At 46.2% G+C, this 23744-nt stretch overlaps 1 protein-coding gene across 1 annotated transcript in view; it reads right to left on the bottom strand.

Moving 5' to 3' along the window:
- LOC146856551 (N-chimaerin-like) overlaps positions 1–23744 on the bottom strand; it is an 80320-nt gene that overhangs the window by 44160 nt on the left and 12416 nt on the right. Inside the window, exon 2 of the mRNA XM_085654748.1 lies at positions 1350–1434. Within this exon, the coding sequence (XP_085510874.1) occupies positions 1350–1434 (85 nt within the window). The remainder of the gene's footprint in view (positions 1–1349; positions 1435–23744) is intronic.

Genomic DNA, 23744 nt, shown 5'->3' with positions numbered 1-23744 from the left:
AGCTATCACTTCCTGTTCCTCGTCTGCAGACGCCAGTGTGGGGGCAGCTGCTCTTTCCCCCGAGCAGTTGTTGTGATGGGAATTTCAATCGCCCTACTTAGCTGTTTCAACAGAGTGGATCTCCCGCGGGAGCCCTGGGCTCAGGTGCTAGGATGCGGCATAAACGAGTTACAGGAATAGGCTATGAGGTCACCTAATAATTCGCTGAGTGCAGAAGGGGGGACGGAGAGGAGGAGGGGGTCTGAGCAGGGAGGTGGTGATGGAATGGGAAATGATGCTATGTCTCTGCTGGGGGTACTGATGGAATGGGAAGCGGGGCGTGGCGTGGCCTCCCATGCAAGACCATCTCAGCTGAGATGCACCCATTGACCTTTAACCCGACATGAGGAACTCGGTACCTGGAACTGCGAGATCTAGCGGGACCACCAGAGGGGGGTCTCGCGTTCTAGCACCGCACAGTCAGTATAGAAGGAGTACAACGACCCTACTTCCAGCAAGAGGCCCACCTGCAGCCATTTTGTGTTAACTGCCACAGGTGAGGATAGGACTTCAAAAGCAGAACCTTAACTCAGTGACAACACATGACACACTCTGGGCCTGAGTTGGAAAAAGGAAACTTACACTTTTGTGAATGTTTACCATTGTTTGCTATTGACAAAGGCATTTTACTAGTAGTATCTTTATGACTGCTGACTCCACACGCATAAAAAGATAGGGCAGCTCTATCTTTTTATGCGATGACTCCACAGACGTGAAAATACCACTAGTCAAATACCTGTGTGAATAGCAAGCAATGAGGACGTGGGAACAAGAGCGCTGTACAGGCATATAATAAAGAGGCATAACACACCATACCTGACTCCTGTGCTTATGTACAACACGACAATCGTAAATTTACACCAAAGTGTACGTTTACATTTGTGAATGAGGCCCTCTGCATTAACACAGGCGTGGTGTACAGTAGCAATCACCAGGCCCCCTTCCCCCTGGGGGTATGGCAGTCAGATTGGGAGGCATGGAGGCCTCTGGCCGCAGTGCTGGAACGGGAAGTAGAGCTGCTCTTTTCAGTTGAGTCTGGAAGTGGAATGTGGGGCGGGTGGGTGGAATGCAAGAACTCCCAGGCTGTGGAGAGGAAATGATGTAATCAATTCCGTTTGAGGGTAGCAATGGACGAAGGACGGGTGCAGGGCATCTCGGACACGTCATGAAGGGGATGTAGTGCGGTATCTGTTAGGGGAGAGGTCGAGTTGGACAGGGCAGAGGATGGGAAGTCGTGTCCTGCTTCTCGGGTCAGAGTAGAGTTGGCGTGGAGAACGAACGCATGGCCTTTGCCCTCGCATTGGACTCACCTGCACACTTCTGTCCCTGAGCCATCTTTCCCCAGATGATGTTGGCACAGCACTTGCACCAGTGTGGAGCCCGGAAGGTGTGGACCTGAGAAGGCAAGATGAAACAGAAGACAATATTATTTCTTTGGGGGTGGCGGGGAAAACAAATGTACTTCTGCATCTCCTGAAACAGGAGAAGGATAAGCAAAAGTGCAGTGATCAATCCAGTGTAAACACCCTCTCCTCGTGGCCCAGGGTACCTGGAAACACTTGCAGATGGGCTCTGCATGCTCTGACCAGAACACCTGGCCGTATTATGCACTGCGATTGTTTGCACCCAGCGCACCTTTTAAAAGGTGCGCCGGGCGCAAACAATCACAATGCGCCCTATTATGATGTATGCGCTGCCCTCAGGGGAGCTGCTCCGTGTTTTCAGAGTGCAGGGGGCACCCACCTGCCCTTTTACAGGGTAATAGAGATCCCCTTGCATGCACCCGCCTGTAAGGGGATGTCTGGGGGGTCCATGGGACACCCTTTACCCCCTGCAGAGGGCTGCTCTCAGGAAGCGCACTGAGAGTGCGCCACCTTTTAAATGGTGAACTGTAAGTGTGCCTCCTGAGGGCTTCTTTGACACTGCGCCCGCTTCTGTAATACGGCGTGGGCACAGAGTCAAAGGAATTGCCTCATTTGCATAAGGCACGCCCCTATGCAAATGCGGGAATACCCTCTGAAGATAGCGCTGGCGCTACAAGTGCGCCAGTGGTATCAGTATTATAGAAGGTGACGCACAAGCGTCTGCGTCTCCTACTATAATAACAAAGTGGTGCGCAAAGCGGGCACAAATGCCCTTTGCGCCCCCTGGGCACTTATTGTAATACGGCCCCTGGAACCCTTAGCAGGAAAACAACAGCACTGCTGCGTATGTGTGTAGTAAAGTGCTCAATGATAATGTGGTTGTTCGTCACGCCAAATCGACACAGCCTTTTACATACATGTATAAATGCTTATCACACCCGTGTTTCATGAAAGCAGACTGGTTGTTTAATTAAGCAGATCAATATGCACTGCAAATCAGAAATTGGCAGTCATTTTTGTTGTTCCAGTAACTCAGAGGGATGACGTCATTTATCCTGTCCTTTGCCTGCCTCTCTGAGCGGACTACATGAACTGGGGCTCTGCTGAGTTTTCACCTTTCTCGCTGAGAATTTGCAGATCCAATACATGCACACATCCAGACCAGGGCTGGATCAGGCTGCCTAGACTTCTTTTCAAATGCATTCATTGTTTCCTAGCAGCCTGGCCGCGGTTGGCTTTAATGTCAGCACTGCTAGAGTGGTTGCTGTTCCTTCATGGATGCTTTCGCCCACTGGTTTTATCAGAGGTGTCATCAACACCTCTACTCCTCCAGCAGAACGGACTGATTTGGCTCATTCAGACCCAGTCCTCCAGCTATTTTAGAAGGACTCTCCTATTGTGAATTTTGTTTTGTTTAAAGGCCAGTTCACCTACACACCTGAAAGTGAGTCTTATGTGTTTCCTATTGGAAGTTTATCACATGTATTCATTTATTTCTTCAGTTTCATATCTCGACAATCAGATCCATTAGGTTATCAGAGCACTGTGCAGCTAAGCACCACAGACTAACAAAGTATCTAGGAAGCAATCATTAAAAGTATAACTACCGTTATGTAGAGTCTGAAAAGCACAACCACCATAGAACCGAGAGGGAGTCATCAGCATCTCTTAACCGTGAGTGTGGAACGGACTCCAGATCTTCAGGCTGGGGCAGAAGGATGAGCTGTCTAAAGTCAGTTTTGTTTGGGTCGAGGATAGAGGCTGGCCGAGCGGATGACAGGGAAGATCTTTATAAAATATCTGGATCTGAAAATATCCGGGAGTCGACGATGGTGTAGGCAATGAAATCCTCAGTGAGTAAAGGATGGTACAACCTAGGGACAACCATCTGTTGGAACTTGAATACATCCCTTAGAGTAAGTAGGGATGAGCAGAAGTAGAGGAATGTGTCTACTGCAACTGAGGGCGTACATGCTAGCAGTGAGGAGGTCAGTTCTAGATGGCAGCAAATCCTGTGTGTGGATAGATGTCCAGATATCAGTGTGGTTGCAGGCGTCGACAGTCAGCATCTTGGTGGATGGTCAGGTCTGTGCATCTAGTTTGCTCACCTAAGGGTTGGATGTCTATGTCTAACACAGATACTGATGAGAGCTAGAGCTTCTCTTCCCTGTCTGGCATTTAAAGGGTGTCAACTGTGATTGTTCTTCCAATGGTTTGCCAAACTTTTTGTCGTAAATGTACAGCAATATGCCCTACCCTAGCCTTAAGACAAGCATTGGCAAAGCCAATAGGTCTCGCCTTTGGGACCTTATAAGTGTTTAGTTATCCAGCAGAATATCCATGGTGCAACAACATCAAGTGTTGCATGGCTAAACACTTATAAGGTCCCAAAGGCGAGACCTATTGGCTATGCCAATGCTTGTTTTCTCTTCATGTCAAGTATGGATTAACAGGGTGAATGGCCGCTTTAAACTCTGGCAGGAGGAGTGGCGTTGTGGCTAGCACTGTCGACAATGACCCCTAGGCTCAAATGGTGGCCGCTGCTCAACATCCTGTGATTCTGGGCAATAGTAAAATATTTCTGTGCTTAAAAACAAAAAATAAACGTGTGTAACATAGTCTGCTTCAGTTGTAAAGCGCTAAGATGCCCTTGGGCCAGGTTTGTGATATAGAAACTGCCGAAAGATCCCGGAGCCGTCACGCCCCTTTTTTTGCGGGTCTGTAGGGCTTTTGCATCACCTTTGATCAGGCAATGTTTGATTTTCAGAGCAGAGAAGACTCCCTCACGATGCAAATTTGGGGAGGGTGAGCGCAAAGTGGAGCTGAAATCTCTACCAGGGAGGTCTCTCAAGAGCCTCGGTGCGGGGGCAGAGGGGCCGTGGGCATCAGAAAGCACCACCCGGTGCCACAAAAGGAAGTGGTGCACACATCAAACAAGCTTGGCACTGGGAGGCGCCTATTACACAGAACTGTGTTATGGGATTTGTGTTTAAAAACCCGCTGTTGCGGGAAGTACAGAACTTAAGTACTGATGTATTTCTGAAGGGGAAAGTGGGTAAACATGCAAACGATGGGTAAGAATTCCAGAAAGATGTAAATTCTTCAATCTTTGGTGTCAAGCGTATTCTGCACGACAAGGCATGATCTACGGCACTGTTCTCCGTGCTGTTTCTTGGTGTAAAGTGGTTTTTCCAGACAGCCTGCGGTGGGAATGAGAGAATAACCCCGACAAAAGGTCGAGGACCTCATTTGTGACTCTTAGTTGTGCAGTGTGAGCAGAATCACAGTTGCTCCTTTTAACCCAAAAAGAGCGTGCACACATTTGTATCCTCGGGGCCACGCTGTACATGTTCTACACACAGCATTTAAATCTCAGTGATAAACAAGGGAGCAACTGAGGGAAGGAAAAGGAACAAAGGTCTAAGGGCAACAAGCCCAGGAGTTGTGTGTGCGTGCGCGCTAAAAGGAAATAAAAAAGCACGCAAGTGGTGCGCACGCTCACGCGGCGGCAAAAGTGAAAGCAGCTGCAGCGTCCCGCGGGTGTAAGGGTGCCCTGCGAGCGATGTGCTTAATGAGCCATGACAAAAGAGAGGAAAGCCAGATGGTGCCTGTGCTCGTAACTGTGCGCGTAACCGCACGGCTTAGGCCACACAAAAAGCGTGTGGTCGGGTTTTTAAAGCCCACTTACTAAATGTCTCGCCAGGGCAACACATGTGCTGGCTCAGGTGAGACCTATAAATGTGCACAAGTCATTCGAAAGTCGTCAAATTTCACTGCTCCTCCACCTTTTATTTAGTTCATCTAGTGAAATATAAGTATATATGTCTTTAAAAAATTGTACAATCTCTATGCAGATCACCAACTGGATTACTGAAAAAGAACCTTTTCCTGCAGTGATCAGTCTTGCTATACTGTAGAATCCAGTAAAGACATTTTCCTGCAGATCCATCCCTATTCCTACACCAGGTGCTGTATTAACAAGGTGTACAAGGAACGCAATGGGCGTTTGCATCCTCTTTGTGCGCCCCTGGGACACTTTTGTATTACAGAAGGAGCCGCAGAGTCTTGTGCCGTACCTTCTGTAATACGGATAGCGCTGGTGCCAGGGCTTCAAGTGGGTCGGGTCTCACCAGTGCTGAGCACCAGCACTTTTTCAAAGGGGGCCTAGAAACGGGTCTCTATCGGGCTCTGTTTTGTGCCCTGACACAGGCGGTCCATTTTTTACCAGACTGCAGTGACAGCAGGCACATCCATGTGCGCGTGCTTACACTGCTCACTTCTCACTAGTGGAGAAGTCATGGCATGGCGCCATGCCAGGTGAGCGTTGTAGGGGAAGGGAAATCCTTCAAAGAGAGTCATTTTCTCTCTGAATTTCCCCTTCTCTTTTTGAAACTCAGGAGCAGCAACATTGTCGTGGTGTCTCCAGGGCTTTAAATGGAAGCTTTTTTAATATTATATACAAGACATAGTTGCTGCTTATTTATCTCATGCCACTAACAACCATTGACAAAGCCAATAGTCCTGACTTGTTGGAGGTATGATGTTACTTGTATCATAACTGGATTCAATGACAGAAACAGCAAAATACAAGTCGGGCCGCACACCATGCGAAGTAGAGATTTTTAGCTTATATGTTTTTAAGCCATGCCCTTAATTACATAGGCCACGCCACCTTGAGTGATCCCTGGGTTTTTTCATCCCACTGAAAGCATGGCTTCTCCCCACACTCCGCTCCTTTTTTCTTTGACCCAGGGTGGCTCGGTTAGTGCTGCTACATTACATTAGAGGGGAGTCACCCCTCCTGCTGGTCGATAAATCTCCTCTGGCCTTTTTGTATGTTTACACAAATGTAGTGCCAGCACTATCTCAAGAGGGTGTTCCCTCATTTGCCTGGGGGAGTGTGGCCCCTTGCAAATAAGGGAATCTCTTTATCCCGGCGCCCCTAGAGTATTGTGAACGTGGGTGCAGGCACAAAGAAGCTGTCAGAAGGCACGCTGACAGTGCACCACAAAATGGTTCCTGTCTGCGCACCTGTTTGTAGGTGCGCTGTGGCGCAAACAGGGAGAGTACACCCTGTATGTAATCGAGCCCCAAGTGGCCCAACCGAGACTCCCTTTGCCAGTGTTTTACTGGAACCTGGTCATTCCCATTATAGGGGGAGTTGGGGCACTCCTCTGCTACAAACAAAAGCCAGTCTGCCACAACAACCTGAAATATTCATGAAATTGATCAATTGAGACAAAAAAGGCAAACAAAGAAAACACTGAGTAATCTCTTACCATGTGCTTTTAGACAGACCTTCAGATTTTTAGATATTAGGTACAGAGAGATGGTATGTCACACTTAGGCACCATAGCTTTCAGCCATTCCCTATGATGACTACATACATGCCAGGAGGCACACGTATAGTGATGCAACATGGAATGGTATCTGGCCATTTTCTGTGCCTAACTCTTACAGAATGATAGGGCAAATCTTCAAGTAGCACACATAGGGTATGGCATTCAGCCAATCAGCACTCAGCACAGGGCATTGCCTTCACCTGCTGGCATTTAGCTGTCTGCCTGATGTCCTCCTGAGAATTGGCAAAGCCAACCACGTGACCATGGAGACAGGGCATGGCTTTTGGCAGCTTCCAAAACGTGGCCTGTGAATTTTAATGTGTGCTCCAGCCTCCCGTAGGTGAGTCTTGAGCCCACCATTCACCAACTGGCTCCATATTTGCTTCACAGAGATGATGAAACTCCTAATGCTGCAGATGCCCTCATTCAAACCTACATTCCAGATGTAATACTTTTTTGTAGCAACCAAATTTGCTGTGCTGAGTTGTACAATAGGAAACACAGTGCAGAGTCATATTTGGTATGATTAGCCTGCTGAACCTGTCATCATTTAGGCTGGCGCTATAAAAAGGCTGCCTTGCGGCACAGCTTCACAACATGGTGTAGAAGTAAGTATGCACATTTACCATAGGATCTGTACTCGAAGCATACCCTTCGAGTACAAATTCCTATAACTAGACAAACTCATAAGGATCACACGCATTGGATGGGTGCTGTGCACTGCCGCACACCTGCTGTGTCATTTTTTTTTTACACGTTTGACCTTGTTTACCCCTGCCTTAAGTGTGGCTAGATTAGAAGATCAGACTTCAAGTAAAAAGTAGTGTTTGCACTGATCCGCCCTGTAATGCCCACTTGATGCAAGTGGCGCAAAGCTCTATTTGTGCTGAGTAAAGGTCTCCTTTCCATCACATATCACCTTTTTCACAAGGTGGTACATATCATGCTGCTTTGTGTTGCTCTGAGCCAGTGCAAAGATTTAGTAAATCTGGGCCTATGTCTTTCAAGTGCGGGAATCGAAGCCCTCATTGGCCAGCCCAGATTCAAATCTCAGCCTTTTATCTACAGGGCAGAAGCTCACATTGGCCAGCACAAATTCAAATCCCAGCCCTTCAACTACAGGGCTGAAGTAGTAATTGGCCAGCCCAGATTCAAATCCTAGCCCTTCAACTACAGGGCTGAAGCTGTCATTGACCAGCACAAATTCAAATCCCAGCCCTCAACTACAAGGCAGAAGCTGTCATTGGCCAGCCCAGAATCAAATCTCAGTCCTTCATCTACAGGGTAGAAGCTATCATTGGCCAGCCCAGATTCAAATCCCAGCCCTTCAACTACAAGGCAGAAGCTGTCATTGGCCAGTCCAGAATCAAATCTCAGCCCTTCATCTACAGGGTAGAAGCTATCATTGGCCAGCCCAGATTCAAATCCCAGCCCTTCAACTACAAGGCAGACGCTATCATTGGCCAGCCCAGAACCAAATCCCAGCCCTTCAACTACAAGGCAGAAGCTATCATTGGCCAGCCCAGAATCAAATCTCAGCCCTTCAACTACAGAGCAGAAGCTCTCATTGGCCAGCCCAGATTCAAATCCCAGCCCTTCAACTACAAGGCAGAAGCTATCATTGGCCAGCCCAGAATCAAATCTCAGCCCTTCATCTACAGGGTAGAAGCTATCATTGGCCAGCCCAGATTCAAATCCCAGCCCTTCAACTACAAGGCAGAAGCTATCATTGGCCAGCCCAGAATCAAATCTCAGCCCTTCGTCTACAGGGTAGAAGCTATCATTGGCCAGCCCAGATTCAAATCCCAGCCCTTCAACTACAAGGCAGAAGCTATCATTGGCCAGCCCAGAATCAAATCTCAGCCCTTCATCTACAGGGTAGAAGCTATCATTGGCCAGCACAGATTCAAACCCCAGCCCTTCAACTACAAGGCAGAAGCTATCATTGGCCAGCCCAGAATCAAATCTCAGCCCTTCATCTACAGGGTAGAAGCTATCATTGGCCAGCCCAGATTCAAATCCCAGCCCTTCAACTACAAGGCAGAAGTTATCATTGGCCAGCCCAGAATCAAATCCCAGCCCTTCAACTACAAGGCAGAAGCTATCATTGGCCAGCCCAGAATCAAATCCCAGCCCTTCAACTACAAGGCAGAAGCTATCATTGGCCAGCCCAGAATCAAATCTCAGCCCTTCAACTACAGAGCAGAAGCTCTCATTGGCCAGCACAGATTCAAATCCCAGCCCTTCAACTACAAGGCAGAAGCTATCATTGGCCAGCCCAGAATCAAATCTCAGCCCTTCATCTACAGGGTAGAAGCTATCATTGGCCAGCCCAGATTCAAATCCCAGCCCTTCAACTACAAGGCAGAAGCTATCATTGGCCAGCCCAGAATCAAATCCCAGCCCTTCAACTACAAGGCAGAAGCTATCATTGGTCAGCACAGATTCAAATCTCAGTCCTTTCACTGCAAGAGCGCAGGTACTTATTGGGCAGTCCAAATTCAGATCTCAGTCCCTTAACTGCCAGAGCAGAACCCCCCATTGCGGAGTTAACATTCGAATCTTAGTCTATCTGCTGCTGGAGCAGGCCAGACTCAAATACAATTCCTTCTTTAATCCCTCCAACCCAACTGACAATATATCTGAACTTTTTTAACCGCATATTATTGGTTAATTTATATCACACTGCATATAATTTAAACTAAAATAGTGCAAGCTGAAGCATCCTTCATCTTTTCAGTGCATACTTCGTATCAATCTTTTACATTGTGTTCTTTTGTATCTCAGAGAGACTGGTCACATTTTGGTTTTACTGTGTCCTTAAATGCTTCTTCCCACTTTACAGTACTCTTGCTGTTCCCGATGCCCCTCGAGTCTTCCCAACTTTGCGTATTTTAACTCTCATTCGGTTTCCCCCAAAAGCGGCATCGCGTTGTTGTTGAGAGTCTCAGCAGAGAGGCTGATGCTTGAATGAGCATGGAGATCATGTTCCTCTCACCCACCTTGGCACGGTTTATGCATGCTGATGGACCACGCAAGCAGCTGGCACATGACAGTGGCGGACGGAAGGCCCCTGGACTCTCCTCAGTGCCATTTATACGATGAAATTACAACCCTAATACCTCTAAAAGTGCCTAGAGGAGAATGATCTTTCAATGTGCGCTACACAACTAAAAGTATCGACAACCTAAATTACCGTTCTCCTCAAAAGAGCAGTTATGGCACAGATGCAAAGTTGAGCGGTGTCAGGTGTAAACATGGCCTGCTGCCTTTGTGTGTTTGCCTTCTAGTGTCCATGTAAGTTGTGCTTTTCTAAATATAAAAGTTCCAGAATGCTAAAAAGCAAAACCATCATCAAATGAGCTACTTAAACCGGCTGTGGTATTCTGAGTCTGCAGACACTACCGAAAAAACATGAATTGTGTGTGTGGGGGGGGGTGGGGGGCAGCACTCACAGTCCCCGCCCTTATTCACACAAACACACACGCCTATCAGACACTCTATTCAGGAGGCTTCGCATTCTTCTCGCGCCCTGATGAAAAGTCTCAAGTACACGCCATCAGGCGCTTCCTTCCTTGGGTAGTGAAAAAGAAGGGGGGGGGGGGGGCGTAAAATCTCATCAGGGCTCTCCCCCCAACCCCTCATCCGCCCAACCCTAGCCCCCTCCCCGTCTTTGCCTTCTATTCATTTCGAGAAATACCAGCTTTTTAAACAGGCGTCACCGACCCGGGCTACTTGACGTCAAATTAGGTTTAAACACCAACTTCCGCTGGAATGTGGCTGTGTGCGTGGGGGGCCCTAGAAGCACATTTCGCATTATCTCTATATGGTGGTCTGGGTCTAACCCTCAAAATGAGGGTCGTTGACTTCTGAGCATCTGTCTTAATATGCAGCCTGTGCAGATCACGCCAAGTTATTTACCAGACTACGTCACCAGCTAACAAACAACGGCAACAGCAATAATGAGTTATATCAACAAATAATTTATACATCACACCACTAATTGAAATATTTCTTTGTGCTTTAAAAATCGCAGTACAAATATATTAACATTGTTTCTTGAGGTTCGTCCATTTGCAATGTGTACAGCACAGATCCAGAAGTGTTGGGCCCACCTCAGATTTTCAGGATAACCACTGCCATGTATTGTATGGTATTGTAATTGCATTTATATAGCGCTTACTACCCCTGACGAGGGGTCAAAGCGCTTTTTTCGGGCGAGCGGCACGCTACTTCGGAAACCAAAAAGGGTTAGTGTTGAATTAGTCTACTGAAATATGAAAGTAATTTGAGTGGTGGATATGTTAGTCAGTTACTTGGATATGAATGGTTTCATTTAGGTTCATTGTGTGCTGATTTATCTTATGTTACTGTCGTGTAAATCTGGCATGGACCTGCTCTCCTGGAACTACTTTTTAATTTTCATTTTTTAGGCACATGGAGTTCTTTTTGATTTGCCCAGAATCGTAGAATGTTAAGTCGCCAAGACTCGAACCTTGCTCCCTAGTTCCAAAGTTCGCAGCTGGTGCTATTACGCCGCATTCTCTTCCCACATGTAAGCTTTCACATGTAAACACAAACATGCAGAAATGCACTCCACCTACGTGTGCCGAATATTCCAACATTTCAGAAGCTGGAAAGTGGCAAGAAGGAGGAGTTTTACCTGCTGAAGAAAGTCCTGCACTTGCTTTTGTTTAATAAGCACTACCTTCTGTTCACAATGTCAGAATGGCATTGCCATACAGCTCTGTCCCCTATAAAGCAGAGTTAAACTTGAAATGTGTTGGACAAGGAAATGAATAAATAATGTACAAAATCTGTTATGCACTAGACCTATGCTCTATACGAAATCCGCCTTTTTTTAATGAAAGTACAACATAAATGGTGTACTAAAGATCTATTCTGTATCAAACTGAGATAATACATAAAATGCCCCAAATATGAGATTACTAGATCTGTTGTCTTACAATGTAGACCAATCTTTATACGGTCAACTACAGAATTCTACATCAAAGAAGGCTCTCCATTTCTCTAAAACAGGGGGCACCAGTTACCTGTAGGGTATCAAATAAGTCTCCACTATTGACAAGGTATTCATGTGTTCCATAGGAAATAGTTGCTTTTCGTGATAAAAATTAAAAAAAAGATTTATTGTACAGTGATAAGCATCTGCTCAAAACCAAGCATTCTAGTATCCATTAATCAAGTAATGTTTACAATTTAACATACATGCCTCGTTGCAAATTTGAGTAAAGTTATAGAGCTGTATTAACAGTCAGGCATATACACTGTTCACTTGAGGTACAGTCATTCCACCCAGGTACCCTTACATGTCCCTATGCTAAAAGTACTGTTACAAAACAATGGGGAAACCCAGAAGACCGCAAGTCCTGGGTACAGTTTAGTGAAAAACAACAGAATGGTCCAGACGGGACAACAATTTGAATTAGGAAACAAATTTTACTTGAAAAACACAAGTGAGACATTAATTATCTGGGGAGAAAAAGAAATACAACACTAAAGCCAAACTTTGCAAAATATTGTATATATTTGAAATTTGTATAGTTATACACATAATTTAAAGCATGATAGCGGTTGCCCCATTGGGTGAAAAAAGAACAAAAGAAGTGCTCGTGCAATGTGACAAGTGAGCAATATTTACAAATATAAAATGAAATGCGAGTTGCAGTGCATACAAGCAACTGCAGAGGGCCTGTCCGAGCTGGGATTAAATGTCCTAGTCAATATCCTTTTGATAGAGGTAAAGTTCCACTCAATCTTGGTCCTCTGAAAGGATAAAGAAACAGTCCAGGAGGCCAAGGGGTAAGTTGTTGATGTCTCGACCCAGAAAGTATGTGGTCACTCGGAACCTTTTACATGGGTCTTCATTAGGGCTTATGAGTGGGGCTACCTGTATGTGGATATTGTCTATTAAAATAGTGTCTGGTGCCTTCTCCTATGTCTGTATACACTCTTACATGGAAAACTCTCCTAGAGTTGCATGGCGGGACAGCCCTCAGATAGGAGTGATTTAGGCTAAAAGTAACTATTGGTGCTTCCAAGCAGTTGCCACAGCCTTGGCGGCGCTTTGTTTAGGTCTAACCTACAAACAGCTTTAGCTGTCTTGCCAGCCTCATGTTACATATAAGAGGTCTTTATCATCCAATGGTCTGTTAAATTGGAATTCACATTTTGGTTTTGCTCACCACTGCATTTAGCATGGGGAAATGGAGCAGCCCAGGACTGGTGGAACAAGCTTGCCTTTCATGTCTCTTATTTATGTTTACTATTTTTTGTTCTAATTTCTAATGGGTATGCATGCGTGCAGAAATGTTTGAAAAACCTTACAAGCTTGTAAAAGATAGAACTATTGACTTTGCCAATGGTTCTTTTTAATGTTACCTTCAATTCTACTGTCTTACTGTATGAAGCAGAAGCTGTGCTTATTTTTAATCTCCATCTTTTTAAAACAAATAAACCTGTTGTGCCATTATATCACCCTAATTTGCCGACAGGGTCAAAACAACTACCACAAATCTCTCTCAGCAGCTTGTTACACTGATGGTGAATCTTGTGCATTATATGAACCTCTCCTATCTCGCCACACGCCAATGCTGAAGTACCTCTGAGGTTGAATGAAGTGTTAATTCTAGCAGACCCAATGTACTCAGTCTGAGAGCCTGCGAAGGATGAAAGGCTGAGTGAGACTGTATCCTGGGCCTGCAGGTCACTCTAAGTGATATCAGTGTGTAAAGAAAGCTTCTAATTTCCACAGGTTGATGCCTCCGAGCCATCTAACTATGACAAACACAAATCATAGGTGACTGACACACCCCCTGTAATACCAGAGTCACACCATATGCAGGCTGCAGCAAAGCGCTGTTCAGGGAATGATCAGGTAGTTCAGTTCAGTTCAAATGACTTTATTCGATTCACACAGGAATCATAAAAGTGTTCCATACATACATAAAACATTTTTAAAACCTACTAAACAGAAATTGGGGTGAATTCATGTAAAAATACTGAATTTTTCAAAAACTTTTTTTGTTAAAAAAAACGACATTCCATCCAGTCAATTTTCCATTGACTATTCATACCTTTTCCTAATTTACAGCGCAGTTCTAATGAAGTTGAGCACGGCACTACACATTTCAGTAGTGGACAAAGATCGCAAATATTTAAAACCTTCTTGATACGAACAGGGGCGAATTTCCTTTAAAAGAGGCTTAAGAAAACGTGCCCTAATATCTCTATAAAGTGTGGCAAACAGCATAAAGTGCATAGTAAATTAATGGGCTAAGTTATTACAAGGACAGGGAGTCAGTCTCTCACATTAACTCGCCTGTTTAGGGAAAGCCACTAGAAAGTGCAAAGACGAAGCCTAGTCAGAAGGAAACGAGCTTGTGTATGAATAGTAAAAGACAAATAAAATTTCTGATGGAGTAGCGACCCATCATTAACAGCATCATTTTCCCAGTCTGCGGTACTTATTTCATCATAATATGCATTTTTTATGATTGATTTCATATTAGATTGAATACCATCAGGATTATCGTAGTAGTGTCCAAAGCCGATCCTATGGAAAGTGTTCTTGACATAACAAAGCCAGGGAATAGACATGGCCTTTTCCAAGTTCATGCAGTCTCTAATGATCGCCCTTGAGAATATTAAATCCTCCGAAGTCCATACCTTTCCCCATAAAATCAATGGGGCAATATTTATTCTATCTCTGACATAGTCTAAACCCACTTCAGAGTGACAACATTTTGTAGAAGAGCTAATGGGGATCATCAGTAATCTTTTCAGGAATTTATCTTCTAAAATTTGTATCTGGCTGCTTTTTTGGTGACCCCCTACTCCTGCCCCATATGTTGCAATCGAGAGGCATTTTGATTTACATAAAATCAACATTTCTGTCACTGGCTTATGTGCCAATTTGGACGCGAAACGGAACAGCCGCTCTACAATTCTACTAGTATGTTGGGCCCTAGCTACAAACAATTGGTCCCAGTATAATTTGTTATTAAAAACGTTCCCCAGGTATGTAAAATTGGGTACCTTATCAATGAACTTTTCTTTCACCACAAATGTTTGTGTTTTAGTCTACTTGGGGCCACATTCCATGATGAATGATTTACTAAAGTTTACGTTTAAGTCCAGACTCGTCATAAAATCAGTTAAGGCAATCAACATTTTTTGAAGGCTATTGGCCGTTAGGGCCATCAGAACCGTGTCATCGGCATATGATAATAAAGGGACCAACTGCCCTCCTGATCAGGTAAAAAACAGGGCATGTGGGGGAAGGAGAGTGACAGGATGTAGAGAGCATGAAGTTAAGTTATGCTGACTACTTGTTTGGTTATTGCTGACTTTATTGTGGACAGGATGTTGTGTTTGCAGAAGAAATTTAGGCAAAATTAATTTCAAGAGAATGCATGACATGGGGGCGCTTCTCAAGACAGGGCCTGAGTCAGTCATGTGTCAGACTACACACGACTTATTCTTTCCCAAGCAGTCTGCTCAACCTACGGGCCTGCCAGGTATTTTCATTAGACTCTGCAGGAAAGGCGACTTACACCTGTACAAAGCTATTAAAAAATATTTAAAATTAAAGGAGAGGAAAGGAAGAGTCAGTCGCCAGAGCAGCGCGTATATCGAGTGACTGGATTTAAGAGCGGGCAGCACAGTGGGCAGGCACAGGTCTGGGGGTGACTCGCGCAAGCTCCATCTTGAATAAGGTGAGTGGTGGGTGGGGCAACATCCCACGGCCCGTGAAGGAAGAGACAGGGTACTGAGTATCAGATCCACGGCTGGCACGAGCTTCCTCGCGCCACTTCTTCAAACACGCGCTTGGTGTAGCTCCAGTCAGCCGAGTGGAGTGACAGTGCACATGAACATATCCTGCCTTCACTGGCCTTGGACCATTATTTCCTCTGCTTCAGATACAAGAAAGACACTAAGATACAAGTCCACACGTCGGTGTCCAGCTGGGCACATCCGTGCCTATCTCCCAACAACAACAAAAAAATATGTTTCTTCCAATATGCTTTTACGGCATTATGTTTGACGCAGTGGCCATCTTGGGTGAAACCCCTCGAGAGCCAACGAGAGTGCAGGAAGCATTTTTCCCCCAGACCAAAAACATCAATTCTGTCCAATGAAATCCTTCTTGACTCCCAACAGGTGGGTGGTGCAAAAAATTCTCGTCTGGTACTGCTTTTCACATGAAGCCTGGTAACAGCTGCCTTGTCAAGCCAAATCATAAAAGCACCAAGTCTTCCAGAAAGCGTAACACAAGGCTTTACTATGAGTGATCCTTAATTCTCTACTGCAGAACACCGATTATCCACTCAAACTCAGCAACGTACTTCACATTGAGACACAACAACTTTAACTAAAACACTCCCAAAGTATTACAATGCTACAAACTAAGACCTACCATCGAAACAATTGGGTATCACACACCTACAAATGTGATAATTGTTTGAACAGGAATGTAGAAAAAATGCTGCATGAAGTGCGCTTTGTTACATTTTGGATACCTCTGTAAGAGTGACACGAATATCAGTAGCAACAAGTTTGCCACAACACGACCACATGACAGGACACAACGCATCACACCCAACTCTTTCCACACTGGGCACACACTCCCCCCAACCAGTGCTTAATTTGTGTCCTTGGTAGGCACCAGCACTCATTTTAACCCCTTCTGTGCCACGCCCTTTCCCCCTCCTGTGCCGGGCATTACATTAGTGGGTGGGGTTCATGACGAGCTAGTCTCGTCATGGGCACAGCGCGATCGTGCTCCATGACGAGACTATCTCGTCATGGGCACTGAAGAGGTTAATGACCTGGACCTATTTTTCATCGTCAGACTTTGACTCGGGGGAAAAGAAAGAGAGAAAAAAAGTAATGAAGAAGGCGGTACCAAAGAGCGAAAGCAAGGAAAAAACCTGCAAGACTGAAATGTAGGGACAGGAAGTGTAAGTGGTGGAACAAAGTGCCATGATATGGAATCATGACTAGACAGCCTTGGTATTCAGTAACCCTGGCATTCAGCAGCACCAATGGCAGGCTTCTAAGAGAATATATGACCCACACTTATTTTTAGGTCGAGGACTACCGGTCTGCCGAAAGGCAGAAACGGAAGTCGGAGATTTAATGACTTGAGAAGAGGGGCTTGAACCCGCCCCTCTTCTCCCCTGTTCTCCATTGGCTGGCCTCTTCAATGCTGGCCAGCCACTGGAGAAGAGGTCAGTCACTCCGATCAGGCCCTGTCCTTTTCGGATCGGGGGCGTGTTTTTTGCGAGAAGTCTCAAGGAGGAGACAACAGCAAAACCCGCCCCCGAATCCGAAGAAAAGGACGCTGCGTTTCTCCGAGGCATTTCTGCTCTGCCTCGGAGAAAGGCGGTGGTGTCCAGCATCAGGTTCGTGCAGCGCGCAGCTTCCTCCTTGTTTTATCAGACTTTAGTGGTCCGTATCCTCGGCTAAGCAGTTTCGTGATTTTTGTGGGCAGGGCCTGTTTTGTATTTTCTTTGGTAGGGCATGCGCTTGTTTTGGGTTTCTTTTCAAGGGGGAGTGTGCTTGTTTTGGATTTCAGACCTGGCAACACGAGTGGCGAGGTGAGACGCAGTCGGGGTATCTGTGCCTTTAAAGAGCACAGATACTGTACATGGGACGGCTCGCCTGCCCCCCTCCACTAGCTGCCCCGGTGTCCCCTTGCAGAGCCTGCAGGGGCTGTACGCCCTGCTGTTGTCGTTAGTGTGGCTGCATCTTGTGGCCGGTAAGGAACTGCAGCTGTGTCTCCTTTGGGTGGAAGGAGGGGACTTTTGGGGGGAAGGGGGAGATAATCGAGGCAGAATTGCAGAGTGTAATTATTTTTGAGAATATACGGGTTATGTGCTTCTGTACGGGAGTCAGAGACTGTGGAGGAGACTGTTTTGGGAGTATATGGTACTTGAGTAGTCCTCCCTTTATGAGGTGGGTATGCGGTGGTCTTCTTTTGTGAGGTATTTTCGGTTGGCTGTGCTCTTGTGCATTGTCTACGTTTTTGCGGGGTATGCGTTTCTTTTTAAGGCTATGAGTTGTTTACTTAGAAGTAGTCTGTGTTTTTGTCCGTTTCTATTGGGGAGAGGGAATGCGCAATGTTTTATTTGGTATTTTTCTGTTCGGGGTGTGTGTTTAAAAAGTGTAGACTTTTCTTTGAGTGCCGTTTTGTGTGTGTGTGGTACGTGTCTTCGGGCGGGCATGTCGCGTATTCTTACATTGCAAAAACCTGCACGAAAAAATGTATTCTGGTTAAATGATGTGGAACTAAGGAGTGTGACTGCTATGCAGGTATGTTGTGTGGGAGGAGGGTTGAGTTGTAACGCTGCCGCATCTATGCATTAGTCCGTGGGTAAAAGCGAGTGTTACGGTTGGACTGCGGCTAGTAGGAAGGTATATGGGCAAGCACGCATGGGATCGTCGTGTTGAGTGGGCCACGCATTAGGACTACATACCTGGTTTCATTCGGGACAGTCTCTTGATCTGGTAGGTGGAAGATGGGAGGGAAGGTATGATCTAAGGCAGGTATGGATTGGTCCTGCTGATTTGAATGTAGACCCTCCAATTGTAATATCTGTCACGAAGGCTATGGCAAGCCTGCAGGCTTCTCGGGAAGGAGGTGACTGCTGTGGCTGGCATGTAAGAGGTCCCGAGGAAGGTCGTATTCCAATTTCCAAAACAGCCATACATGCTTCCTATGCAGGAAGACGACAGGACAAGAGTAAGCATGCGTATGTTGTAGGCGGAGTGACCAGGGGCCGACGCACATGTGATTAGGGGCTAAGACTTTCATGAATATATCTTGGTGTCATGATGGGCTTGGTCTGTTTTGTGTGGGTCCGGTATCATGCATGCATCCTGCAGGACGTCAGTGTCTAAATGTAACATATATGGGTCCGGGGTAACGCATAACATAGGTTTGGCACTCTTTGACTATGATTGACGAGTTCGGGTCTAATCCGGGTATACATTCTTTGTCGAGTAGGTTGCGTTTGAGACTAGCATGTCTGGATCATGGGGGAGATTAGTGACTAAGCCTGGCATACAGTACCTATTTTACGACTGAGAAACCCCGGTCAGAGCGCACTGTGCAAGTAATTGCAATATTCATGTGTAAGTGGGAGTAAGGCTGCAATGCAATCAATCAGGTACAGGTTGTATGGATTCATAGGTCTGATGGCAGGGGTTGGGGTGGACAGCAGAGTGTTACAGGGTCTAACGCCGACCTCATGGGAGTAGCGGCCCCTTAGGATAGCATGCATGGTTCCCGATGGGAGTGGGTATTCCCTTGTGGAGGCCGCGAATGTCTTGGATCTAGTATGATAATATTGTGGGGAAAAACATGCCCAGCACCTGGAGCAGAATGTGTGGCTGTTGGCATACATTAAGCTGCTGAAGGTGGTGGCTTTGTTGCTGTTAATGGGCTGTTTTTTTCAGTTTGTTGTGAATATGCAGTCTGGAACTTAAGGTTGGTGATTGCTGTGAGGTCCGAGTACCAGAGCAGCCGACATGTATGGTTCGTGATGGAAGTGGATGCTGCTTAGCTTGCGCAATAAATGTCTCCACGTGTTAGAGGGAAGACGAGCTGGACCTGACATACATGGCTGTGGTGGGGCTGCCCAAAATTTCTGCTTCCTTGCATTTGCAAGCATTAATGTAAGGTGGCTCTTGGGGGCAGACTTTTATTGGGTGTGTGGGGGGAGGGGTTGGTTTTGAGTTGGGATTAAGTGCTAAACGTGACTTGCATCGTCCCTGAACTAAAAGTAACATGCAAGTGCTCAGCGGAGGTTAGTGCTGGTATGGGGATGCTGGAGCGAGTTCGCGCCATATAAATATATCTCTGCCAGCTGGTGCTTTCGTTCTACTGCTGCCTACATCGGGAGAACCGGCACTCATGTAAGGCGCTCCAAATCTCCCCGTGCCTGAATGTGTAATGTAAAACGGGGCCATGTAAAGCGCTCCAATACCTTCCGGGCGAGTTCACGCTATATCATTACTTTGTCCGTCGGCTAGACTGCCGACTTTTGTGCTGGAAGCCAGAGTTCGTCCCTCGGGGTCGCGTCCACATCCTTCCCCGTGCTTGAATGTGTAACGTAGCCGGCACTCATGCGGGGCGCTCCAAATCTCCCCGTGCCTGAATGTGTAATGTAAATACGGGGTTATGTAAAGCGCTCCAATAACTTCTGGGCGAGTTTGCGCCATATAAATATATAACTCTGCCAGCTGGTGCTTTCGTTCTACTGCTGCCTACATCGGGAGAATAAAGGGGGTTAAGAGTGCTGGTTAAGTGTTGTGATGAAGATTTGTGGTGGAGGTTATGAGCAATGCCAATAGCTCTAACTTTAACAATGCCGAGACCATTGCATTGAAAATGCTTGTTTCTCAAGTTAGGCACTGCTCTCAACCAAACATACAGCTACAGTCTATTATCACTCCAAAGAGTTAGCATACCGCTATACCATCCTAGTGACATGTGCGCCCCATACAAATGCTTGGTAATAAATTAGCGCATGCACTTCAGAAGCATCACAGTAGAGTTAATATGGGATACATAGGAAGTGGGCAAATCACGTGGACGAATCATGTGTGCAGGGAATTGCTGTCTCTTCTGTATCTGTCAACCCCACCGAGCAAGCAGATGCCACAAAAAGACTACATGGGGTATGTGCTGTCAGTCTGTTGTGCCCTGTGAATCTGGAAACTGAGGGGCAAATGTAGTAATATCTCACACAAGTTGATGCAGTGCTTTGCATGAAAAGGCGAGAGGAGGATGTAGAGCCATAGCTACGAAGATATGGTGCTGCTGCTGTCTTACCAAGTGCTGGCACACAATTAGACTGCCTTGCACCGCACACACAACTCTGCACCTCTCTGCGAAGATGTGTGCGTGAGTTTAGCATATGTTCTGTACTGAAAGGTGAGCCTTCTAATACAAAACACTATGCTTAGACAATTCCCACTTTGTATGTGTGCTGTCCAGTGCAGCATACATGAAAATTTGGAAAGGTTTGAAGGAAAAAAATCTATTCTTTCCTTTTTGCTTGCCTCGAGGAGAATTCAGTTTTGCAAAACCCTATCTACAAATGTTTGTGGAAAGTGCTTTGTGAGAAAAACCATGGGTGTTGCATAGGAATGCCCAGTGCTTTAAATGGGCCGGTACTCACAGGCACTTCTAATTTTTATCACTCTGAGTACCGGCACTTCTCTACTGCTGAAAAGAGTAGCGGTACTCATGAAAGGATAGGCACATTGCTGCTAGGGCTGGTAACCTGTCTCTGACAGTCAAAACACTTCTATAGCCCTGAGCGGAGCCCCCACTGAACTATTCAGTGTGGGCTCATTTGCATGATATCAGAGTGTTCACCATCATGTTGTGTTGAAAGGAATCAAGGCAACCCGGTGACAGTGCAATTTGGAAAGCCATGGGAGGTGAGGAGGTTAAAATGGCTTTAATCCCACCCGATTCTGTTGTGTGAGTGTCTGCTTATGTGTGTCTGTTACCTGTGCGTGTTTTCGTGTGAGAGAAAGAGGGAGGAAATCGAGACACTCTTGGGGGAATATTAAAGGAAATGGGTGGAATGTTTTGTGCGTGCACATCTGTTCGTTTCTTTCTGTGTGTGTCTGCATGCTCGAAAATATATAGTATTGTGCCAAGTAACAGTATTCAAGCTGCAAATATTACAAAACAAGGAATTGCTCAAATATGTCTGTTTGTCTTTTGTTTTGTGCAACGATTTAACCTATTTTGTTCATAGAAACAAGTTCTCATGTGTTTTGGTATGTGCTACAACGAGTATCGAAGTCAATAAGTATGGCATGTCTGGCCTTTGGCCCCGCCCCTAGCCCCACCCACTCGCCACATTTAAATGAGTATCTGCACTATTTTTTCCCATTTAAAGCACTGGTAATGCACTTGTAACACCCATGGTTCACCCACTTGAAGCAAAGCACCAAGTAGAGCTACTTTGCTGTACTTTTAGAAGACGTTCCAATGTTATGTTATGTTATTTTTATTTGTAGAGCGCGCTGTTACCCAAGGGTGTCCTGGCGCTATGTGAAGTCATGAGGAGGCCATGAGGGAAACGAATAGAAAGATCAGACAGAGAAAACCCAGGTTTTTAAGGCCTTCCTAAAGAAGAGAAGATTAGTTGTGGATCTGAGGTGCAGCGGCATACCATTCCAGGTTTTAGCTGCACATACAACAAAACTTTTTCCTCCCCAGCTAGCCTTGTGGAATGTGAAAAAAGTAAATCGAAAATGAACTCTTCGAGCCAGTTTGCATCACCTTTGTTGACTTTGCACTGGCGCAAAGTGTTGATAAATCAGTGTATGCAAAAGAGACAACCTGTGACACTGAGACGCTGGAAATTTCCATGGTAACCTTTTTGTCACAATTGCTGTGCATTTTTAACTGCTTCCCAATTCTCCAAAATGATAACTGAGCACTGCATGGGGGGTGGAAAAAAGGAGACCCATTACTGCATAATGGGGCCTCCCTCCCCTCACAAACTGCCTAGCCACCGCGCCATGAATTTAAACTTTGTGAAATACTTAACACACTTTTTGAGAACACTGAGTTATGATTGTTGTGCGTTCTCTTAGTATGCTTTAATGGGCAATTTCTTTATTAGAAGGATTTATCAACTTTTACTGTATGGTTTTAATTAACTATGAATACATAAATGAATGACCCTTGTCATGGTGTTTCTCTGTACCCAAACATATGTTCACGCCACAGCTTACAATACCAATGGCGGTTTTAAAGAATCCTGTTTGGCGCCATATAGAGGGATGCTTTGAGTCAACTCTTCCCGCCAGTTCTTCATATATGAGACACGAGGCTCGTCTCTGGGCTTTTCCCTAGAAGTCTTCGGCTTGGGGAGCTATTCTTCACGCTTAGCACCTCACGCCTCTTAGAGGGGCCCATAAGACATGGCCACCATTCACACGGGTTTTAAATGAAGTCATTAGCAGAGCATCCATGGAAGGGTGGGACGTCATTAGGCAGGCTGAGGTATGTCTGGCACAGCCTGCCCTGCTGAGGCAGGTGCTAAGAGACCGCCTCGCCTTTGTTACCTGCGAGGGGAGGATGGGTTTAGAGAAGTTTCGCCTTGGTGCTAATAACCCCCAGTGAAGCTGATGAGAGGCAGGAAAGGCGGCACTCGCACCCCGTAATCCACTCAGAGCAGGACCCTTGAAATGCAGAGTGGACAAAGTGACAAGAGAGGTGTGGGGGCGTCCCCCACCTCAGGGGGACGCCGAGGTAAACACCGCAGCTACGGAGACAATGCGCTCCTTCCAGCCGGTGTTAATAGTGGAGGGGGAGGGGAGGAGCACTGTTGCATAGGAATGACAGACTTCCCTTGCACCTCAAACCTCGCTGGTGCCTCAGACATCCCAACGCAGACATACCTCAAAAGCTCCCTTACGGCACTAGCTCTTTGGGGAGACAGCCCCTCTTAAGGATTGTTAACCCTTCATAAGAGTCGACGGTGGCCTCTCTCTGGCTGATAGTTTCGTTCTAGGAGGACGCTGTGCTTAGTGTAACTGCCCCTTTGGGGTGAGCCTGGTATTCATTAGGACAGTCCGGAAACTAATAACAGAAATCCACTACTTCTACAAACAAAAGAGGGACGCATGTTATCTGTCTTTGGGCCGCGACCTCCAGAGCAGCGGGTGTAGCCAGTGTGCCATGGGCTTGGGGCGAGGAATGAAATGGGCCCCGGGTCACTGTCTGAACTGTGAAATAGAGCAACGATGAGGGTTCAGTGGGCCCCTGAGGCCCCTGGGCCCCACTGTCGCCGCACCTGCTGTACCAATGGAAGCTGCGCCTACTCCGGAGAGAGATGTCACTTACATAAACTGGCCGGGCGCCTGATAATACCCCTTTACAAAGACCCCGGATAAGCAGAAGCTCCTTCTCTGCCCAGAAAGGCAAGATTTCACATGTGCT

This window comes from Triturus cristatus, chromosome 4_1 (genome assembly GCF_964204655.1).
Source record: "Triturus cristatus chromosome 4_1, aTriCri1.1, whole genome shotgun sequence".
Taxonomy (NCBI): Eukaryota; Metazoa; Chordata; class Amphibia; order Caudata; family Salamandridae; genus Triturus; species Triturus cristatus.
Note: the sequence above shows the minus strand (reverse complement) of the source record. Positions and strands in the feature narration are given on the sequence as shown.